This window comes from Canis lupus, chromosome 25 (genome assembly GCF_048164855.1).
Source record: "Canis lupus baileyi chromosome 25, mCanLup2.hap1, whole genome shotgun sequence".
In the NCBI taxonomy this organism is placed as follows: domain Eukaryota; kingdom Metazoa; phylum Chordata; class Mammalia; order Carnivora; family Canidae; genus Canis; species Canis lupus.
The window spans coordinates 18,872,952-18,894,896 of NC_132862.1; the positions used below are offsets into that span (position 1 = coordinate 18,872,952).

General features: G+C 40.7%; 1 protein-coding gene across 9 annotated transcripts in view; it reads right to left on the reverse strand.

Annotated features, from left to right (window-relative positions):
* FAR2 (fatty acyl-CoA reductase 2) overlaps positions 1-21,945 on the reverse strand; it is a 132,040-nt gene that overhangs the window by 16,032 nt on the left and 94,063 nt on the right. For all 9 annotated transcript variants that reach the window (XM_072798476.1, XM_072798475.1, XM_072798479.1 and 6 more), the window contains 3 exons: positions 13,555-13,730; positions 10,141-10,320; positions 650-827 (listed from right to left, as the gene is read on the reverse strand). In XM_072798476.1, the coding sequence (XP_072654577.1) occupies positions 650-827; positions 10,141-10,320; positions 13,555-13,730 (534 nt within the window). The remainder of the gene's footprint in view (positions 1-649; positions 828-10,140; positions 10,321-13,554; positions 13,731-21,945) is intronic.

The following is a 21,945-nucleotide window of genomic DNA, read 5'->3' on the forward strand; positions in this document are numbered from 1 at the left end:
ATTTGATCAGCTCTCCAGAATGGGTCCAGTATGGGGCTTAAACAGCATTAGCTCAGTTTTACAGATGAGACCGTTCAAAAGGCTGCATTTTTCAGTCAGTAACAGAGCTCAAATTTTTTTGGCCCTAAAGTTTCACAGAATTGCTTCAAAAAAGATGGTATCGCTCAGTGTGCTTTTAAAAGGATACCGTAGTATACAGGTGCAAAAATTAATTATTCCTAAACTGAGAACCTTCTGTGAAGTTTGTGATCCTTACTTACTTACCCTGGCAGTCATAATATTACCAATTTGGCCATCAGAAACATTCTGGTATATTTAAACTATAGTGGGGAAGCCAAGAACTAAAACTATCTCCCATGGGAATTTTCAGCCAAGGGTTAATGGGAAGCTAATTTAAGACTCCCACCCAACTCTAGCAGAGGCAGTGTAAACCCCGGACGAGCCTCATGCTGGATAAATCCTGAACCAAACATGGAATTTTGTCCTAATATAATGGGTTTGCGTTTGATATGCTGCACTCAGCTACACATTTTGAGAGAGAGAAAGAGAGAGAGAGAGAGAGAGAGAGAGAAGGACCTCAGAAAGTAATTGGGTGAGTAGGACTCTGGTTTGGCAGCAAAGCGAGGAATCCAGGTGAGCGGCCGCTTACCGGGAAAGGCTCCTGCCAGGTTGCCCCCACAATGGAGGGCCTTATGATGGCAATGTTTAGGTTCCCACTCTCCTGCTGCACCACCATCTCTCCCAAGGCCTTGGTGTACGTGTAAGTATTGGGCCGATCCCCGATCAGCTTGGGTGTGATCTCGTCAATAATAGCATCGTCTAACCACCTACAGATAGAGTAAAAAAGAATTCTAGCAACATATGTTAGACAACAGATCAAAAAAAAAAAAAAAGAGAGAGAGGAGAAAAGTACCCCAAAACAAAACATAATCAAACAAAACTTTCCCTTTCTTGCTTGAATTCTGGAATTCCACACACAGGCCACCAAGGTTGAGTGTGTAGGAGTCCAAATCCTGCGCGCTGCTGGATGAACTCTCTGCTCTGCGCTAAGCCCAGTCTTACCAGTTGAGTCCTGCTTCCTCCCACCTACATTGATAAATTCAACAGCCACGCAACCTACTACTTTACTACATATGATCTCTAATTATCATCAATTATTTCCGTTCCAACTGGCTCATGAGGACACCCCTGAGGACACTTGAGGGTGCCAGCCGGGCCCAGGAGTACGCCACGTGCTTTGCCGGCGGAGTTTAGAGACTCTCACCCTGGGTGCTTCCGAAGCAGCCCTGCTCATTCAACATTGTCCGATTAACACCCGGTGCACCAATCCTGCAGGCTTTAGCTTTTCAGTGTAGAATTCCATTCAATGCCTCAATGAATAAAAGCAGGGACATTTGGCAGACTTACAACCTGTTTCAACAAATCTATGAAATGCACTTTGAAGCTCTATTTACAGCCTATGGTAATAACTTGGTAATTATTTCTAGAGATTTCCCACGAACGCTGAAGTTCTCTAATAACTATTAATAGTCTGTCAAGTGGAGCGATTAGAGTACTCTGAAGCGGCTTTAACAGTGATTGCCGAACACCCCTACTTACAAAAAGACATGTATCATGAGTAACTGAGTTACCAGGACACCCGCCTAATCTTTTTAAAGATGTCAGAACCATTTTGATAATCCCAAAGCCTATCTGCACTTCTCAGAGAAAGCAATGAAATCACTGTCAATTAAATATTTAATGTTTTTCTTAACTGACAGATCTATGCGGTTAACCATTTCTTATAATATGGGTTTTAAAAATTAGGCTATGTAGATATGTTGGTATGATTTTGTAATTAGTCTGTTTGGTACATTGATTCCTATCGTAAAGGACTGAGCTCAGTCATACTATTTTGATTGTAAAAAGATCTTAGCTGTTACCACTTTGCTCCCATGATGAATTAGTGAGCATTTAAGATGTGCTTATGCCGATATTTATTCAGAAACACAACTCTCAAATTTAATAACTCTCATTTGATATTGGAGTGGGACATGAGCACTGTCTGTAATGTTTGGGTTTTCCTTCTTGCTTTGCTGTGATTAGTGCTGAGTGTTTTCTAGACACTCAAATGCCTTTTGATTTCTTTTTTTTTTTTTTAAGATTTTATTTATTTATTCATGATAGACATAGAAAGAGAGAGAGAGGGGCTGAGACACAGGCGGAAGGAGAAGCAGGCTCCATGCCGGGAGCCCGATGTGGGACTCGATCCTGGGTTTCCAGGATCACGCCCTGGGCCAAAGGCAGGCACTAAACCCCTGAGCCACCCAGGGATCCCCTGCCTTTTGATTTCAATTGAATAGGGAAAGGTCGAGAAGTTCCTAGAATAAAAACAACTCCAAATACTTAGAAAAATAGAAGATTTTCCAATTATATGGCCACCTGAGGTTTGGGATAAAGCGTGTGGGATAAATTAGGCACCTCTCCATTTTATGACGATGTTACCTTTACCTCATCTGATTTGATGATGGGCACTGGATTAACTGACCATTTTTCTTTCAGTGAACACGTGCAGATTGCAATAACCGGGTCAGGAGAAATACAGCCTAATTTCATTAAGTTTGTAAAGGAAAAAACTCTAAGAACACATCAGAAGCTAGCCACGCACCAGGATGATACAGCCCATAGCTGAGACCAGCTGTCTGTCACTGATGTTGGTGTGCATGGAACCGGTAACACTTGGAGGCTAAGATAAGTTAGCTTATCTTAGAAAATGTTGGTTTGGGGGCACCTGGGTGGCTCAGTCAGTTGAGCCTCTGACTCTAGGTTTCAGCTCAGGTCATGATCTCAGGGTCCTGGGATCCAGCCTGGTGTTGGCCTCTGAGCTCAGCAGGGAGGCTGCTTGAGGTTCTTTCTCTCCCTTTCCCTCTGCCCGCGCACCCCCCCCAATCCTGCCAGCACTCTCTCTCTCTCTCTCTCTAAAGTAAATAAATCTTAAAAAAAAATAAACCCACAAATGCTGGTTTCATAGTTTTCTAAGAACACGACTGCAAAAAGAAGCTGTAGTGCTCTATGGATGGCCTGCCTCTACTATTCGTGCCTCCGCCTGCATTCCACTGAATTATCTTCTTGTTTCCTTGATTTTTACTGATGAAAAATGGTGTTCATTACAGCTGTCCTAATTTTCAGGGATGCTCACAACCGCACTTAGGGCTATTTGATAAAGCAAAATGAGCCAATAAATCTAAGGCATTTTTATATTTGTTTGATAAAACAACCAAGGAGCATGTATCTACAAAGGTAATAATCAGCCAGTGTGTGTTTTGAATACTGTTTTGGGAAGCTGAGATGGACAGCGGCCGGAGAGCATGAATGAACTCAGGAGGAGGTGGGGTTGGAGGGAGACTATGGGGAAGGAAGGAAAGGAGGGAGGGAGATGTGTTTATAGGGGACAAAGCAAAACTGGAAGTGAAAATACCCAGTTGGCAGCGACGAAAAGTGTGGAGAAACCGAAAGGCTACATGTTGACCAACTTCCACTTGGCAGAGCTGGCTCCAGAGTCCATGTAGACTTTGTACTGGGGAGAAGGGTATACCCGTGTCTAATGCTCCTGGTGAACCAGCCTCTGCGTTTCCCTCCAGGCTTTCAGTGAGTGCCTATTCTGACCTCCAACAGCCTGATAATAGGAAAATTATTCAGTCTGTCTAGGAAACAATCTAACCTGGCTCTGATGTGTATTTAAAGCCCAGTAATGGGGCACCTGGGTGGCTCAGTGGTTGAGCACCTGCCTCCAGCCCAGGGCATGATCCTGGGGTCCTGGGATCGAGTCCCGCATTGGACTCCCTGCACGGAGCCTGCATCTCCCTCTGCCGATGTCTCTGCTTCTCTCTCTGTATCTCTCATGAATAGATGTATAAGATCTTTTAAAAAATAAATAGAGCCCCATTAAATTTTCAGTTTTTTGCCAGCTGCTTAGATGCCATCTTAAGCCTATACAATCGTGACAGTAAAACCACAAGTATCAGAATGAGTGTTTTCCTTTCCCCTGGGATAGATGCGCCTCTTAGTGTTGACAATGTGTTCTTCAGCACGCAGGCAAAACTACTTTCCAACCTTTGATTTCCTTTCGTATTTCTGCCACAGCTGGCTGCTGTCAGTGTTTGATCAAAAAACACCTTTTCTTTTTCACATGGCAGATTAGCTGTGCTTCTGGACGCCAGGTAGCTTCAAAAGCGTGACTTTTAGTAGGTACAAATCTATCAGGAGCTTTTCATCGGCATCTAGAAACGGAGAGGCAAAGCGAGGAGAGTGGGGAGGCCAGAGTGCTTTGGTGACTGGAATATGAATGAGCCCCATGTCAAACGAGAGCCGTGAAATGAAAAGCAATTTAAGACACTTTTCCCCAAACTTGCCTGCTCATCATTAAGACTTACATGGGGCCTATGACAAAATTTAGATCCCTGGGTACCATCTTAAAACCTCTAAATCCCATCTTTGAGGGTGACAGTTGGATAATCTTTGCTTTTGTCAAGTGGATCGCTGATTGTGATGGTCAGGCAAGCTGGGGAATCACCAATCTGAAAGGACGCCACTCCACAAACGTAAGAGTTGAACAAACTGGGATTAGCTCTCAGAAAGGCATCGCTTCTTGGATGCCTAAAACCTTCAGTAGACTTGAACTTTAAAAGAATTAAACTCTGGGCACTAGAGATGGAGTCTCCGAAGCTGACAGTTGATTGGACAGCTGTGTGCAAGCCCCCGTGCAAAGCAGTCACCCCACATCCTACCGATTTTTCTCTCTCCCCAACACAGAAGTGGGTTTTTTTGTAGCTGTCTCCACTCCCCAGCTCCAGATCCCTCCCCACAACAAGGCAGGTTCTGGCTGTCTCTGCCTCTGGCCACTGCCCAGGCGAATCTACCCCCGCTCCCCCATGACCCTACTAATGTTCCTAAAGCCCACATTCATCAACGTCTTTTTTTTTTGATGGAAACAAAATGGAACAACCAACCGAGCAACCCCACCTCGCTACACACACATACCTGCCCCTTCTGCCTCGGATCCCTGTTGTTCTACAGAATTAAATACAACCCTCCACATGGTGTTCAAGATCTCAGTGAGGCCCCAACCCATTTCCCAGCTAGGCCTCTAATGTGCGATATACCTGTAACATGTGATGCACCCTACATGCACCAGCCGTGCTGCCCAAGGGGACTTACAGCTGGATCACAACCATGCCCCCAGTTTTCCTGCTCCAGGGGCTGTGCTTGTCTGTGACCCCATCCCACCCACCCATGCTGTGCCTCCTCATCCAAGTCCGTATCCTGTGCCTGTCCCCGATGGCCTTTCCACTCCATCTACTCCCTCAACCTGAGTATGCTCTACCACACTCCTCATCTTTACTGTTCTATTTTGTGTTTTACTGGGAGCTCCCTGAGAACACAGTCTATATTGGAGGAAAGTACCTTTTAATTGCTCACACTGCCAAGTACGTGGGAGTGCCAAAAAGGCCAGAGCCATGTGACCAGAATCATGAGACTGCAGAAAAAGATGGTGTCCCTGTAACTTATCAGCTGAGAGACTTCAGAAGAGCTCCTCAGCCTTTCGGAGCTTTGGTTCCCTTATTAGCATAGTAGGTCACGCTGCTACTACCAACCCTACAGTATTACCGTAAGGAACTGGGTGTCCATGAAAGTGTCTTTACTCCCAATACTTGCTCAGTGATGATTCATAGCTGTCCTTCCCTTATTTTTTAAAAATTTTTTTAAAAAATATTTTATTTATTTACTCATGAGAGAGAGAGAGAGAGAGTGAGAGAGAGAGAGAGAGAGAGAGAGGTAGAGACACAGGCAGAGGGAGAAGCAGGCTTCATGCAGGGAGCCCGACGTGGGACTCGATCCCAGGTCCCCAGGATCACGCCCTGGGCTGAAGGTGGCGCTAAACCGCTGAGCCACCCAGGCTGCCCGGTCCTTCCCTTCTTAATGCACATTGACGATATTAAATATGCTAAATAAAGCAGTAAATACTTATAGATCCACTTTCCTAGTTTCTAACTCGAATTATCTCAAGTTTTCATGTAGGTGCAGAAATCCTTGTGGAGTTAACTTGGCCTGAAAAAAAGATGGAAAGCAGCAGTCTTTCCTGGTCAGTTATGTGCATTTTTAAAAATAAGCCTACTTAAGCTGTTATTCTGGAAAACTGTAATTTCATTGGTAATCCCTCATCCATTTACGCCCAGGAGTTTCTAAAGGTAAAAATCCCCAAATGTAAAAGCTAGAAATACAAAGACAGATGAGTAAGAACGGTGGCACAATTCCCTGAGAAAATGCCTGCGGTAGTTGTGACAAGGGCCGAGGACACAGGCAAGTAAGGAGAACTAGAAAAGCCTGCTTTGGGTACCCGGGTGGCTCAGCGGTTTAGCACCACCTTTGGCCCAGGGTGGGATCCTGGGGACTTGGGATCAAGTCCCACATGGGGCTCCCTGCATGGAGCCTGCCTCTCCCTCTGCCTGTGTCTGCCTCTCTCTCTCTCTCCCTCTCTCTCACACAAATAAATAAAATCTTAAAAAAAAAAAAAAAAAAAAAAAAAAGAAAGAAAAGCCTGGTTTTTTTTTTTTTTGTTGTTGTTGTTGTTTTGTTTGTTTGTCTTTTTAATGCTGATTAATGGCCACGCTTGTCATGCCAATAGAAAACATCAACTCCTAATTTCAGGTGTTGTTAAAATGTGGTTACGTTACCACGCTAAAAGTTTGATCAGATTTTATCTTTCAGGCATGGCTCAGGACCAAGGTAATTCTGGAATTTTTCAGATCCAGGCTGAAGGAAGGGAGCTGAGGCTTGGCAGTCTTAGGCTGGGAGAGCCGAATGAGGTGGGTGGAAGGGGATGGGGCAGGGCTGGAAGGTGTCAGCTTTGGGTTCACAGTCCCAGTCCCTTTATGAACACCACTGAGCCTTACCCCTCGGGCCTACACAACTGAAAAAGTTCCTGGCAAAAAAGTGCAAATCCTTTTTTATTTCCTAGAACTGGAATTCTCATTAAACTGGTTTTCTGGGAAAATAAAGGTTTACTTTATTTTGTTATGGGTGACTTTCTTTCTTTCTTTCTTTTCTCCCCAGCTGTACTGAGGTATAACTGACAAAATGGTAAGATATTGAAAATGTACATTATGATGATTTGATATACAGATACAGTGTGGAAGGATTCCAACCCCCTCCCCCCACATCTAGTTAATTAGCACACCCACATGGGTGATTTTCTTGAGATCACAAAGCCCAGAGCACAGCTTTGAGATCATCTTAGAGTTTAACACCTGGTTCCTTTTTAAAACATGAGGACCACTGAAATACCAAGAATAATGACAGCTCCGAGACCCCGTGAGGCCACTATTAGTAAAAATTTCCAAGGGAAATAGAAACCTAAAAATCTTGGAAAGTACCTTTGTTTTAACCACAGGTCAATTACAAAAATAGAAATCAGAGAAAACGTATTTTCTTGAATCAAAGTAACTAAATTTAGGTGAATTAATATTTATTCGGAATAACTCCAATGCTATTTGTTATTCTAAACCTTCAGAGAACTCCATCTGATATAGGGGTTGTTGAAAGCATCATAACCAACAGTGTAGCTGGTAAAAGGTTCCTTGGCTTTATTCAAAGCATTATTCTAGACTTAACACATAGGTTTTATTAGAAGCTTAAGAGGAAAAAACAGGCCATCAGAAATAGGGAGAAGATGAGGGCATACAGGTGTTTTACACATGGGACTTCACACGCCCAGATATAAGAAGCTTGCTATGGAATCCTGCCATCTATTCCCACGTTTTTTTAAACCAACCAACCCAAAAACCTCAGTCGCGACAGTGTGAACAGTGGTCACCTCGTTCCAGCAACAACATTTCATTCATTCAGCAAACACTGGCGTCCCTACCATGTGCTGGCATTGAGAGCCAGGAGGAGCAAGAGACATTCCCTTCCTTTGCCAAGCTCATTGCCTAATAGAGAACACAGATATTTAGAATAACCCGTGTAAGAGCGATGGTTAAGGTGGGCACGGGGTACTTAGAGGCACTGGGGAAGCCACCTCAGCTCAATGGCTTTCAGAGGAGACCTCTGATGTCCGAGTAAGAATTAACCCAGGAAGCAGAGGTGGAAGTAGCTTCTGGAAACTGAACCACCATAAGCCAAGGCAGAGAGGCATGAGGAAGAGGAGTAATTGCAGTAGGGCCGTAGCACAAATGTAAAGGGAGGGCTGACGGAGAGGAGGCTGGACACGTGGTCCTGAATATAAAATTCTGAGTTAATAAATTGTGCTTATGACTTGCTCTGTTTTGTTTTTAAAGCCTTGGTTCCTTGATTGCATGCAAAATTATTCTATTGAGACAAAATTTATTTTATTTTTAGTTCTGTTTGGCTGTGTATTTTTAAAAATAATTATACTCCTTGGGGAGCAGTAAATGACAGATGTAAATTCTGTAGAAATGCCAATTACAGTTTGATCATAGATCATGTAGCAGTTACCTGCTTTTACCGGGGGACACAGAGTCGAGGAGGATGGCAAGTGCTGAACATCTGAAGAGAAATCAACTCCTCTTCTTTGAGGTCTAGGGGTACTGAGTGTCTGGACATAGTTTGGGAGGGAGGGAGGAAGTGCAGGAGTACCTAGAGAAGGCCCTCACCAGGGGTGAACCAAATCCGCATTTCCTGTCTCTTTTCTCGGGCAAACTCTGCAAGACTTCTGTACTGCCTCACCTCACACTGTGATCCGTCAGGTGCTAGACTGGTCAACAGTAGCGTAAGGCTCTGGAATCTCAGCAGTAGAGTCTGCAGTCAAAGCAGGTCTGCCCCTTTCCTGGGCACAGCGAATACGTAAGCACCACATCTACTGAGAGACAGCACCCTAGGAGGGCAGCTAACCGACAACTAGACAACTAATCGATTCCATCTGCAAATGCACTGAGGCTTTCCACATCCACCCTCCTGTACCGACTCTGGGCATCAGAGCACCTTTTCTCCAACTCTCCCGACAAGCTCTGCACTTGGAAGGTTCCTTTGCACCACTTAAGCAAATCATCGCTTATTAGCGGCTTTAGGTAAATTCCAGGTCCTTTAAATGACTTTCCTTCTTCTTTGTCCTGGATATTTTAAAATGACAGGTAAAAATATCTATTCTCAGAGCTGTAGGAGATAAAAATGGTTGCCCTGAAGGGAATGAACTCTTGATTTAGCTAAGCTTCGTTTTACAGAGTGTATCTCAAATAGAGATACAGCAGTGCCTGAAATTAACATCTGACAAATTTCACTGTGAAGTAGTCGATTTTCTCTGCTGTCGTACTCTTTTGCAGTTTTTTTTTTTTTTTTTTTTTAGACAAGGTAAACTCGGTAAACTGAACAAAAGAATGAAGACACAGAAAACAAAAACATCCTTGTTCTGAGACCAGGCCCACGTCCTAAGAGCAAAGTGGTTCCTGTTCCTAGGCGAGAAGAGAAAAATGCTAGCCTGCTGTTGTCCCTCCACAGCAGGACAATAAGGAGAGTGTATCTCGGCCGCTAGACCAAGAGACTGGCACTTTCTGCCACTCCTGGAAGGATTTCCCCTTACCTATTAGCTCTTCTTTATTAACTTTTTGACTAACTGCTATTCAACACTCCCTAGCACACTAACTGCTTTATATAACTCAATTTATCTTCACTACAACATGGGCATTATTATTGGCCCCATTTCACAAATGAAGGGATGAGGCAAGGAGAAGCCAAGGAAATCACTCAAGGTCACACACAGAGTAAGCTGCAGAAGCTGGGTAGGTCTGCTGCTGCAACCTTGCTACTGTACACTCTACTGCCCTTAGTGACCATGCTGAGTTCATGAAGAAGTGAAAAACCATCTGTATGGAAAGCATTCCCCTGTACCTATTATAATCCTAAACTACTTAACAAAACTTTTCTGTGGGATTTACCTATGTCCATCCTCCCCCATTACCAAGCCCTATACTCCCTCCCCACTGGGAGGAAGGGAAGCGCAGGGATAGGGTAGTAACAGCCGGCACCTTCTCAAAGCATGCTGTTTCCAGACTGTCTCCCTTTGTCACCTCATTAAGGAATGACTATAAAGAATCAAAGAGAACAACAATCTGCCGACCTCCTGGCCCCTCACGTGACCCAACTTACTCCATGGAGTCGATGATTTTTTTTGGCTCCACAGGGCATGGATAGATGACTTCATCGATGTGCTTCAGGTTACAATTTGAAAAGGCAGTAGAGATATGTATGAAGGCTTCCAGCTTTGGCATCTGACTGGCCATGAGCAAGAGCTGCTGGGTAGCAGTGACATTAAGTTGCACGGCATGTCTGCAGGAGGTTAAGCAGAAGGAAGTAATGAGGCAACCCGCCATTGCGAGAACTTCACCTACTCCAAAAACTGTCATGTCTATCTGATTTTTGTGGCTGCACCATAGAACCACGAAGAAAAGTATGGGTCCCAGCTACACGGTTATGCGACGTCTGGAATGTGTTATATGTTGTTTATGCATTCTGTGCACATAAATCCTATTCATTAAAGCATTGTTCATATTGCATTTCGAGATTGCTTGGTTCTAAATGTGCTAGAAGGAAAAAAAATCATAATCCTCTGTATAAAGGGGCTTCCTAAACAGCCCTTAAAAATATAAAAATATATAAATTGAGCATCTAACTCAAGAAGCTGGAAAATTCAAATACATTGTGGGAGAGCAACAGTGGATGGAGGTAGAATGAGAAATATAAATTTCAATCGCAAAGGTCCAGGTCAGACATAAAATTTGATATAAAAATCTGAAATTTTAGCTAATAGGACACGAAGTTAGATAAGCACAATATGTGATGACAATGAAATGGTGCATTCTAGAAATACATGATCTATACCATATCAGGAACCCTACTACTCTAGCTAAAAAAAGAGAAAAACTAAATGATCTTCTATAATGTATTTTAAAAAGTTTTAAATGACATTCAGTATCCATTTCCAATTTAAGTTTTAAAAATTCACTAAAAGAATAAACGATTAAAATATATCCCGTTCACTCTGCTAGCCTGTATCACATTTAATGGTGAAAAGTTTTAAAGTCAGGGGCAAGAAGGCTGCCTACAATCACTACTACTACTTAATATTGCTCTGAACTTCCACCTGGTAATCAGAGAGGAAAATAAAATGAATCAGCAGATATAAAAGGTGTAAAGGCAGTCACAAAAATCCCTGTCAGATTACATACTTGTATATCTGGAAAATAAACAGAAGAGCTAAAAAAACCACCCTGGGACATGTAATGATTAATTCAGGAAAGTGTCCATTTATAAAAGTTATGTAAAAGGAAAAAAAAAACTCTGGAGAATATGGTGAAAGAAAGGCACATATTCAAAACCGAACATTTAAAAAATATATCAAGTTAAGAATAAATGAACAGACTATATACAGAAAATGATATAACTTCTTTAAGGGTTATAGAAAAATTGAATAAACAATAAACATTGTTCTTGGATAGGAAGAACCAATGTTTTAGATATGTTGAGTTTTTCTAAATTCGTTGATATGTTCAAGGTATTCCTAATCAAATTTGCAATTTTTTAAGAACTTGAAAAAGTTATCCTAAGTTTAATCAAGTTGTATAAGCAGAAGAGAATAGTCAGGAAAATTCTATAAAAAGAGAATTATGTGTATATACTTGCCTAATAAAATAAAAATTACTGTAATAAAATGCTGTGGTGTTGGAAGAGAAAGCCTAAGTAATAGAACAAAATAAAGAGTCCAACAATGGAAATTCAGTATATTATAAAAGCTTCACTTTAAATAAAGAATAAAAGCAAATCATTTAATAAGTGTTACTTAAGAAGTAGCCATCTGTTAGAAATTCTTTCAAAAGCTACTCCGTATTCACACCCACATTACTTTCCTTTTTATAGAATTTTCCCATTTCTCTTTATAGGCAAATAAACTCTAAACGGGTCAAAGATTTAAAGGTGAAAATGAAGCAATAAAAATTCTAGATGAAATTATGAATAACTGAATAAATAATAAAAATAGTTGACGACAAATGATACACTGTTAAAATATTTTGAGCCTTATAAAATACAAAAAAATCAATATGCTAAATATTCCAACAGGTCTTAAAATTGACAAGAAAAAAAATGTTTCAGTAGAAAAATAGGCAAAGAACATGACTAGGCATTTCACAAAAGAATAAAATGTGCATCAGCATTTCCACATCTTCAACTTTTTATTTTTTATTTATTTATTTTAAAATTTTAAATTATCAACAAAATCAAAATCTGCAATGGCATTTCCATTGTATTGGCAACATTAAAAATGAAGAATTATAATACAGTATGGGTGTGGGTGTCAGAAATGAGGATTCATGTGCATGGGGACAATGTAAATCAGTACCATCTTTGTGGAAAACTACTTAGCATATGTTAAAATGTAAACCATTTGTAACCTGGGCACACCTGTACATCTCTAACAATTTTGCTTCTAGGGATCCCTGGGTGGCGCAGCGGTTTAGCGCCTGCCTTTGGCCCAGGGTGCAATCCTGGAGACCCAGGATCGAATCCCACGTCGGGCTCCCGGTGCATGGAGCCTGCCTTCTCCCTCTGCCTATGTCTCTGCCTCTCTCTCTCTCTCTGTGACTATCATAAATAAATAAAAATTTAAAAAAAATTTTACTTCTAGACATTTACCCAAAGTAAAGCACACAAAGGTATAACAAAATGCACGCACAGAGTTGTTTATTGAAGCATTGTTTCTAACACTGAAAAATTAGGACAATCCAAAAATATCTACCAATACAGAACTAGTCGAGTATGTTATCTACATGTATAATGGAATATCATGCAGTCATTAGAAATTATAATAGCATATCTATTGACAATGAAAGATAACCAAAGATATAATTGAGCAAGTTGCTAAACAATTATTTATATGATGCCATGCATCATATTCAATATGATGCCAAAAAAATATCAAATTTCTGGGTGAAGTTGAACATAAATCTATTTTATGGATGCATAAAGAAAAGTTGGAATGAATGCTCTCCATAATATTAAATGGTTATCCCTGGATAGTGAGATCTTTTTTTTTTTTTTTTTAGGTTTTTTTTTCTTTTATTTATTATTTATGATAGTCACAGAGAGAGAGAGAGAGAGAGGCAGAGACATAGGCAGAGGGAGAAGCAGGCTCCAAGCACCGGGAGCCTGATGTGGGATTTGATCCCGGGTCTCCAGGATCACACCCCGGGCCAAAGGCAGACGCCAAACTGCTGCGCCACCCAGGGATCCTGAGATCTTTGAAGAAGTTTTACTCCTTAAACTTCCTTTTCATTGAGAATATATCTTTTTTTTTTTTTTTTTTACATTTTTTGTTTAAATTCAATTTAGTTAACAAACTATGAGTTTCAGGGGTAGGATTTAGTGATTCATCATTTGCATATATCTTTTTTCTTTTTTAATGGAGACCACAAAGAAACTTACACACATACACACACTTGTACACGTGCACACTCATGCACACATGTACACACACACACGAGTCATGAGAGGGAAATGGGAATGTACCTCAGATGGTCATCAAAGCGCACGGTGGCTGCACAGTGGAAGACAATGTTTGTACAGGAGAGAAGCTCCTGCATGTCCTCCTTGCTGATGGCAAAGTCATTCTGATTGAGATCGGCATAGATAGCTCTGATCTTCTCATGCACGTTTGGACAAACTTCTTTGACTTTTTCAAACAGCTAAAACATAAATATAAATCAATATGCAGACAGCATCATCACCATCACATTGTTCTTGTTTTTGCTAACTTATTTCATTATAATTCTCAAAACCCAGTTTTATTTGTAATATCAAAGAAGGTATTTACTCAAGAGGCATTTGTTTTACTTCATGTGACTCAGTCGGCTTAGTGTAATTTCTGCTCCTCTTCATTTGATAAGCATTCAAAAATAAAATCAGTTCTAATAACCAGTAAAGAGTATATTTTGAGCTTTTCCTGCAGAGTGAAGGAGTGACAGGAAATTCTCCATATCCTGCCCCATCCTCTTTTCCCCCCACAAGGCAGCTTGGTGTTTATACTTGGTGATTGTTTCCATCCTTGGCTGGGAAATGTGGTTTTCAGTACAAATTATCAGCCTTTACAAATTACCAGCAAAATCACCAGCCTTTACAAGGGAGTTCTCATGGGCACAAGTTTGAAACTACGTAGTTCACTGGCCCAGAGGAACCATATGTCTTAGCAGCACAAACATATTAGAAAATAAAAAGTAAGCAAATTTGTAATGGGCAAAACGAATACAACTTTTATATAATCTCATTCTAGTATCAATGGCCGTTATTGTCTAGTAAGAGAATCACATGAGTTTATGTACTTTTTATGGGATTTCAATTGATTTCTTCATATTCTAATTTATTTATAAAGGAAAGAACACTGGCAGTTTTAGCTCTTGTTACAATTATTCGGATGGAACAGTCTCTACATTCCCCCTCCACATACAAGTTCTTAGATTAAATTGGTATTTTCCATTTTCTCAAAGAATATAATTCTAACAAAATGATCTTGGCTTCAATCTGTTTTGATAAAATGAAATTCTACCATAGTATTGGTACGGGATGTTAACAGTGAGGAAAAGTAAGGCTAAAAGTTTAGAAGGGTTAGGAGCAGAGAAAACTAGTCTGTGGTTTTGATCACAGTAGAGTAACAGAGCCTGTCCTCTTCTCCCCCTTCTGCCCCCAAAGAATGTTTGCATTTCTTCCTCGATCCTGAGTAGCAGGCTTCTTCTCTCCATTGGAGATCCATCCTAGGCTCATTTTATTGGGTAATAAGAAGTTGACCTTAAGTAGTCAGAGAAATCATGCCTCATTTGAATCAGGCAAGACCATGTTCAGAGGTTTTTCCGGGAATCCAGTGAAGGTGATCAGAGAAGGAAGTCAAGTCTAGAGAGTTAATATACTTCCGCCTTTGAGCTACCATTTTTCTGCACTGCAGGATCAGCCTTGCAGTACCATGCTACTTGAGTTCTGAAAACACTCTGGAAGGTAGATCAATCCTCAGTGAGTTTTTGACATTTGGGATTGATGAGGTGGATAAAGTGTCTATGGGACATTCTCAACAAAGGTCATTCTGGCTCTTCCAGAAAGATACCTTACACCTTTTATAATCTCTATGGATCATAAGCATGCTAAATACTAGTTTTCACTGTCAAATGTTTCCCTTCTTGTGGTCCATGTTGGATATTTTTGGGTACATTTATCTAAAATTTGCACAGTTTCCCCCCTTTTAAAAAAGGAATTGGATTTGTAGAAAGTTCAGTTTTGAGTCTGCATGATCGATTTTATTCACATGAAATTTATTGAGGGTTCTGTGGAATCTTTGATTTTGGCCTGTGATGACTTCTGGCTACGTAAGAGCAGTAAGTGGAAAATGATTTTGGTGTCCATCCTTCCAGCGATGGAGATCCTCACACACAATGTAAGCTACCACACAGATTTTCTTTTGCCTTTGGTTTTTATGACTTTAAAAGGCAGAGAATCCTGTTACCCCATATTGTACTTTTAGATCACCTGTGTAAATGTGATACATGGAGATAAGTACCATTTCAGGAAATAGTATTTCTTTTTTTAATATTTTATTTATTTATTTATTCATGAGAGACACATGGAGAGAGGCAGAGACACAGGCAGAGGGAGAAGCAAGCTCCCCACAGGGAGCCCAGTGCGGACTCCATCCTGGGACTCCGGGATCATGCCCTCAGCAGAAGGCAGATGCTCAACTATTGAGCCACCCATGCGTCCCAGGAAATAGTATTCCAATCCATATTCTATTTATTGATTACATCTTCCAATGTGAGGTGGTATCTGAGTGAACAGATATTTAATTTTTTTTAAAGTCTAAGTTTTCTAATCCAGATGGGATTGCTTATGGTCAACTGAAATAAATCAGTGAATTAGCTGCATCAATTCAAACCACAGGGCTAAGTGAGGGTCATATTTTACTGTACTATCCATGGCCAGTAATATGACTTGCTTCGTCTGGCATCTCACTATTTCACTACAGCCTCTAACAAAATAATGCTTCTTGAATGTTGCCACGTCCTAAATAGACTGCTGAGATTACAGCCAACTGCTATCAGGTCAGTGCCTTCAAAGTGTTATCCACCGAGCAAACCACATTGGAATAACTAGGATGTGCATTAAAACTGTATTTCCAGACCCCCGGCCCCATCCACTAAGTAAGAAATGACTGGGGCACACCTAGGAGTCTGCATTTCACGTCAAGTTCCCTGGTTCATTTTAACTGATCCCAAGACGAGAACTCCTTCTTCAGCTGGAGTGTTAACATAGATTAATGGCTCATGAACAACGGTGTTGGACTTATTTCCCTATATAACTGTCCAGGGCAGTTAAAAGGAGCTAAAAGGACATCCACAGTTTTCAAACGGTATAGGCATAAAAAAAAAAGTCTAAGCACCCAGTTAAAAATGACTTCCTTACTCTACCCTGTGAGATCCTGACTCAGTAGGTTTGGCATGTTACCCAGGCAGGTATATTCCTTAACCAGCTCCACAGGCCATACTTGGTGAAACATTAATTTTGAAAATTCATATCCATTTTTAAAGTCAGGGTTTAAATTTCCCCCTCTGGTTGATAAACTCCTTTGTTCTTGTTTATTATATTATGCTGGATGGCACCCAGTGCATCAGAAAGACGCAAGTGTTGCTTGTTAGATTGAAATTAATTACTGTAAGAAGAGTAATAGAACCAGGAGTGGGAGCTTGATTCCTGGAATCATTTGTTCACCAGCTCCTTTGTGTTGGTGACATGAAAGACAGCCGGTAACTACCACAAGTTGAAGAAACAAAGTGTTCCCTTGGGTCCTCTGCATTGACTGCAAACGGGAGCTGGAAAGACTCAGAGCAGAACCTTTGCTTTTATAATAATGCCACAACTGAAGGACAGAAGATACGCTGCAAATGGGTCCTCAGTGGACACGAGCTCTTCAGAAAGTTTCTCTTGCTGATGGGAGACATTCATTAAAGGTAGGAAGAAAAATCGATGGAACAAAGATGAGTGAGGAAAAAAATACATAATTTCAAAAATTTCATTGAAGGTCCACCACTAAAGAACTTAATGTACTTATTTTAGATTCCAAGATTTATCACATTCCCTCTCATATAGTCTTTATTTAATGGCACAGGCCTGAGAAGGTAGAGTGGAGTGGCTACCTGCCACTGATGAAGACTCAAGTGGAGGGAGGAGGGACTGCTGTGTTTCCATTTTCTGAAATCCTGCTCTTGACAGAGGACACTTTGCTGTGGTCACTGAAAGATCTCAAGGTAAGAGGCGATCTAAACATTTCAAACTTGGGGCGCCTGGGTGGCTCAGTCAGTTGAGCATCCGACTCTTGATTTTGGCTCAGGGTGGTAAGATGGAGCCTCCCTTAAGCCTTGCTCAAGATTCTCTCTCTCTTTCTGCCCCTCTTCCCTCCTCCTTCTTTCCCTCTCTCTCGCTCTCTTTTAAATAAGTAAATCTTTAAAAAAATAAACATTTCAAACTGATAACAAAGCTATACATTTCTCTTGGAAAGTCTAGCAGTGTTCTATTGATTTGATGTTATACTGCAGGTATTTCTCTCTCTTCATTTGTTTCAAACACAAGAGACCATTCCATTTTTGGCCATAGGTACTGACAGCCCAGAGGCAAGAGAGAAGCTTTGCAAATCGTAAGTGAGAAAATCAGCAGAAAGACCAAAAAGAGAAATATTCTGGATTTGATAAATTCCCTGGGTATGACTTCTGTAGCCAGATACCAGGACTGTATTCTTATCAGAAGCAGGGATTGGACAAGGTGCTGGGGGGCGTGGCATTTATTTTAACGCTTTTGAAATAGTTTAGAGGTCCTGAGCTTGGATTTCTACAATCAACTTGTTATCCCCATGACCTCACTTTGTTGTTGTTGTTATTTTTTTTAAGATTTTATTTATTTGAGAGAGAGAAAGCACAAATAGGAGGCAGAGGGAGAAGGAGAAGCAGACTCGCTGCTGAGCAGGGAGCCTGTTGTGGGGCTCGATCTCAGGACCCTGGGGTCATGACCTGGGCCAAAGGCAGACACTTAAACGACTGAGCCACCCAGGTGCCCCTACCTGACCTCACTTTGGAGGTATCCAATAGTTACTTTCCGGGGACCACTGAAGTCATGGTATCTTTAATAATCTTGAGTCTTTGATCTTTATTCAGTGTTGAGTCCCTCTCTTCTAATATAACTCTGTTCTCTTGTTCCAGCAGCCCACCAAAATTTGCCTAATATTTCTAATGGGGAAAAAACATGTAAGGTCTCTTAAGCTAGAGGGCAATCCCTGTGGAGTACCAGGTATCCCAAAGCAAAAGAGAACCTGTAATATTTATCAGAGAAATTTTGGTGTGCTGAGTAAAAGCAAATCAACAGATCCTGCAAGTTAGCTCTCGAGCAAAAAAGACTTACCAAGAAAGGATATAACCTAAACTAAAAAACAAATAAGTGCAAGTAAATTAAGGCAGAAACTATACACCCAATGTAAAGATTCACGAAAACTTACAAAATGTTACGATTTTGCTAGTTCACTAATAACTCTCCTAAGATCTAAAGGATTAACCTGGAAGTTTTTGTCGCTTTAGTGAGGACCATTTCTATAGGACCATAAAGCTGTACAGTGTAACAGTGTAGTTATCAAACTTTGGCATGTAGCAGGGTTACCTAGAAAGCTGTTAAAAAAACAAAAACAAAAACAAAAACACAACCCCAGATGTCCTGCTGCTGGAGATTCTAACCTGGTTCCTGGGTGGAAGCTTGGGCATCCGTACTTTGAACAAGCTCTCCGGTGAGTGTGATCCACGCTGTGGGTGAGAGCCCCTGGGAAAGATCTGAGGCTCTTTGGAGCCCGGAAGGCCTGGGTTTGAATTCTGGTTCTCCTGTTTAGGAGTTGGGTGACTGGGGCAAGTTAGTCACCACTTGGGGCCTCATTGTTTTCATGTATCTAAAATGCTTATTGCTAGAGAACTAATGATTCAGCATATATTCTGCTACTCTTCAAAACAATTTTGCATTAAAACGTCTTAGTTTCACTTTGCATAGAAATCTGTAGTAAACACCGAAGAGGACACAGTGCTCAGCTCATTGTCTCATTATGTGTTGTGCCTCCAAGGTCATTTTCAGAGTTTTCTGAGAGAGGTAACAGAGGCTAAGAGGAACTAGGGTGGTTGGGAAGATGGAAACCAATCTTAAGATGACTTCCAAGTCCCTACTAGTAGATTTGGTGGCATCTCTGCATCCTCCACACTAAAGGATGGGGAAAGCGATGATGTTAATGCAGAAGTGGCCATCGTCTTACCTTCCTAAGGAGGTGGCCATCACTAGCAAATGTACCACCTGGAGAGCAGGGCAAGACAATCAGAGCTTAGAGGATGTAGTTTCTCAGGGGCGGCAATGCAAGGCAGTGGGGATGGTGTGAATTTTAGAAGTAAGAGGACTGCCTTTAAATCCTTTGTGCTTCGTTGGCATTTCCTTGGACAGGCAAAAACTTCCCTGGATGAGTTTCTCACCTGTGAGGTAGCAAGAGCGCATACCACAGGTTTGTGAGGGCAAACAGGCCAACGCCAAGTCAGATGCCTAACGGAGTGCCTGCTACTTAGTAGGTTCAGGATCATAGGAAAACTCTTCACATAGACAGCAATACTCGGCTTTAAAAAGCTGCTAATCAGACATCTGTGTGTGTGTGTGTGTGTGTGTGTGTGCGCGCACATGTGTGTATTTGTTGGGTCATCCATTCCAAGATTTCTGATTATATACTATGTGATCCAGACACCTCTGCAAATTGAACGTATTTCAGAGTCAAGTTGAATCCTGTGGCTTGGTGACTTTTTGAGTGAAATGAGTATGGGCAATTTGAAGCTTTTAAGAAAGAGATTTGATGTGACTGGAAGAAATTGAAAAGGAAGGAAAAAGTTGGATGTGTGAAATCATGCCAGTGATTGAATTACCTAGTAAATTGTATTGTAAAAGAAAATAAGAGATTGAGAAAATAAATTGCTTCTGTTTCTTGGACTGTTATTATATCCCCAGGACTAAATCAATTTCTTTCTTTAATTTTTTTTCTTAAGAGAAAGGAAAAGGCCCACAGGGAGTAGGCTTAACATGCTTCAAATAATCCAAGTTGAGTAACTGTCAAATGGAAGGCCAGCTACACTCCTTTAAAAGTGTGTGCTTGTTAATCATGGGGAAATTTAAATTCCGGGGAAGATGATATCTTTTTTGGGTTGTTCCAAGTTCATAGAAGCCTCTCGCTTTTGGTGGCATAGTTTCTTAGGAAAAAAAAAGGAATGGAACAAAATTGTCTTTGGGAATTTAAAATATAAATTGCTGTTTCCAGTTGCCTTTGTCTTATGTAGAGATTTAACAGAATCATTAATGTCAATCAGAAATTCATTTTTGAATGTTGGGAACAAGCAGCTCTTATACAGGGTAGCTCCTTGAACCAAATATGAAAACGCTCTTTTTCTTATGACAAAGTCTTTGAGAACTAACAGGGAACTTGTATGTAAAATGAAATGAACATCTCTGTTGGATGCTTCTCAGGACTCGACAAGGTCAGATTGCTGAACTTTCCTTTGCAGGTGTTATTTGGTTCAAAGTTGATTTGTCTAAGTGCATTATTTTTTCCTCTCAGGGACTAATTTACCTAATGCCTTCTAGAAACTACCAAACAGGGACAGTCTTGTGAAAGGATTCAATAATCTATTTCATAAAATGTTACTATCTTCTGTTGTCTTAAACCTGATTAGTTCTGTGAACTGAGAGCCCAGTGTGTGACCTTGCATGATTCATTAACCACAGTTCTCTAGGGTATTTCAAAGTTGATTTATCTCATGGACAAATGAGGGCTTATTGAGTAATTCACATTCTTCCAGAGAAGTTGACTTGAAGTATCCAGTGCAACCTGCCAAGCTCTGTCTTTGTTTATTAATCCATTTCCTGGTGACATCATATAAGACACTCCCGCCCTGGAAACTTTGAATTTTGCCTGGTCTTTTCAGATGATTAATTCTAAACTCAGCATAATCTCACTGCAACGCTTCCTTTATTTGATTACTATAGTTTAACAGAAGTTTAGGGTTCTCTCAATAAAACATCTTTTAGATACCAACCTCTCAATACCTCTTAATTATGACCTCACTCTTCATACAATTTCAACTACCTGGGGTTTTATTTTTCAAATATGGATGTTGTCTCCTTGAGGTTTCCTTAAAGTTATTAAGAGTAGATTACAATCAGTTTAAAATCCTAAATGGGTATAAATGGGACATGAGTGTTGTAAAAAGAAACACATCCTTAAGGCACTAAAGAACCTCTCAACATTTCTTTGAACTTGACAACTGAATGATTTATTGGCAACTTATTATCTATTGCTGTGGGGAAGAGCTATGTCTTGTTAAGCAAAGCAATATGCAAGACAGCAAAATAGATTAAATATCAATTTCTCTCTCTAAAACTGTTTTTTGCTACAATGAAAAAGCTGGTTGATTCATAATGTAATGAACACATTTTTCATAAGTAAGAGACTAAGCAGCCAGCTTGGGCACCCTGGGGACCCACAAGTTGGATAGCATGGATTTGTGATGAGCACATTCACATTTTAGCACATGGAATGGCCTTATTTTCCTTAGAAGTTTCTCACATTTTAGGAAAGAAACTAGAAGATTAAAAAAATAATAATGCTGAATCCTTGGAATCATATTTCTAATAAAAAATAGATTCAAATTATTTAATTTTGACCATCAGTTTCAAAACTCAAAATCAACTGAACTTACATCTGATGACATAGTTTCGGAAATTCATGATTGCTTTGCTGCCTTGTTTATTTACTTTTTAAAAAGCGGCTGTTTCATCCCCCACTGTAGACGTGAAACATGTTCATTTTCA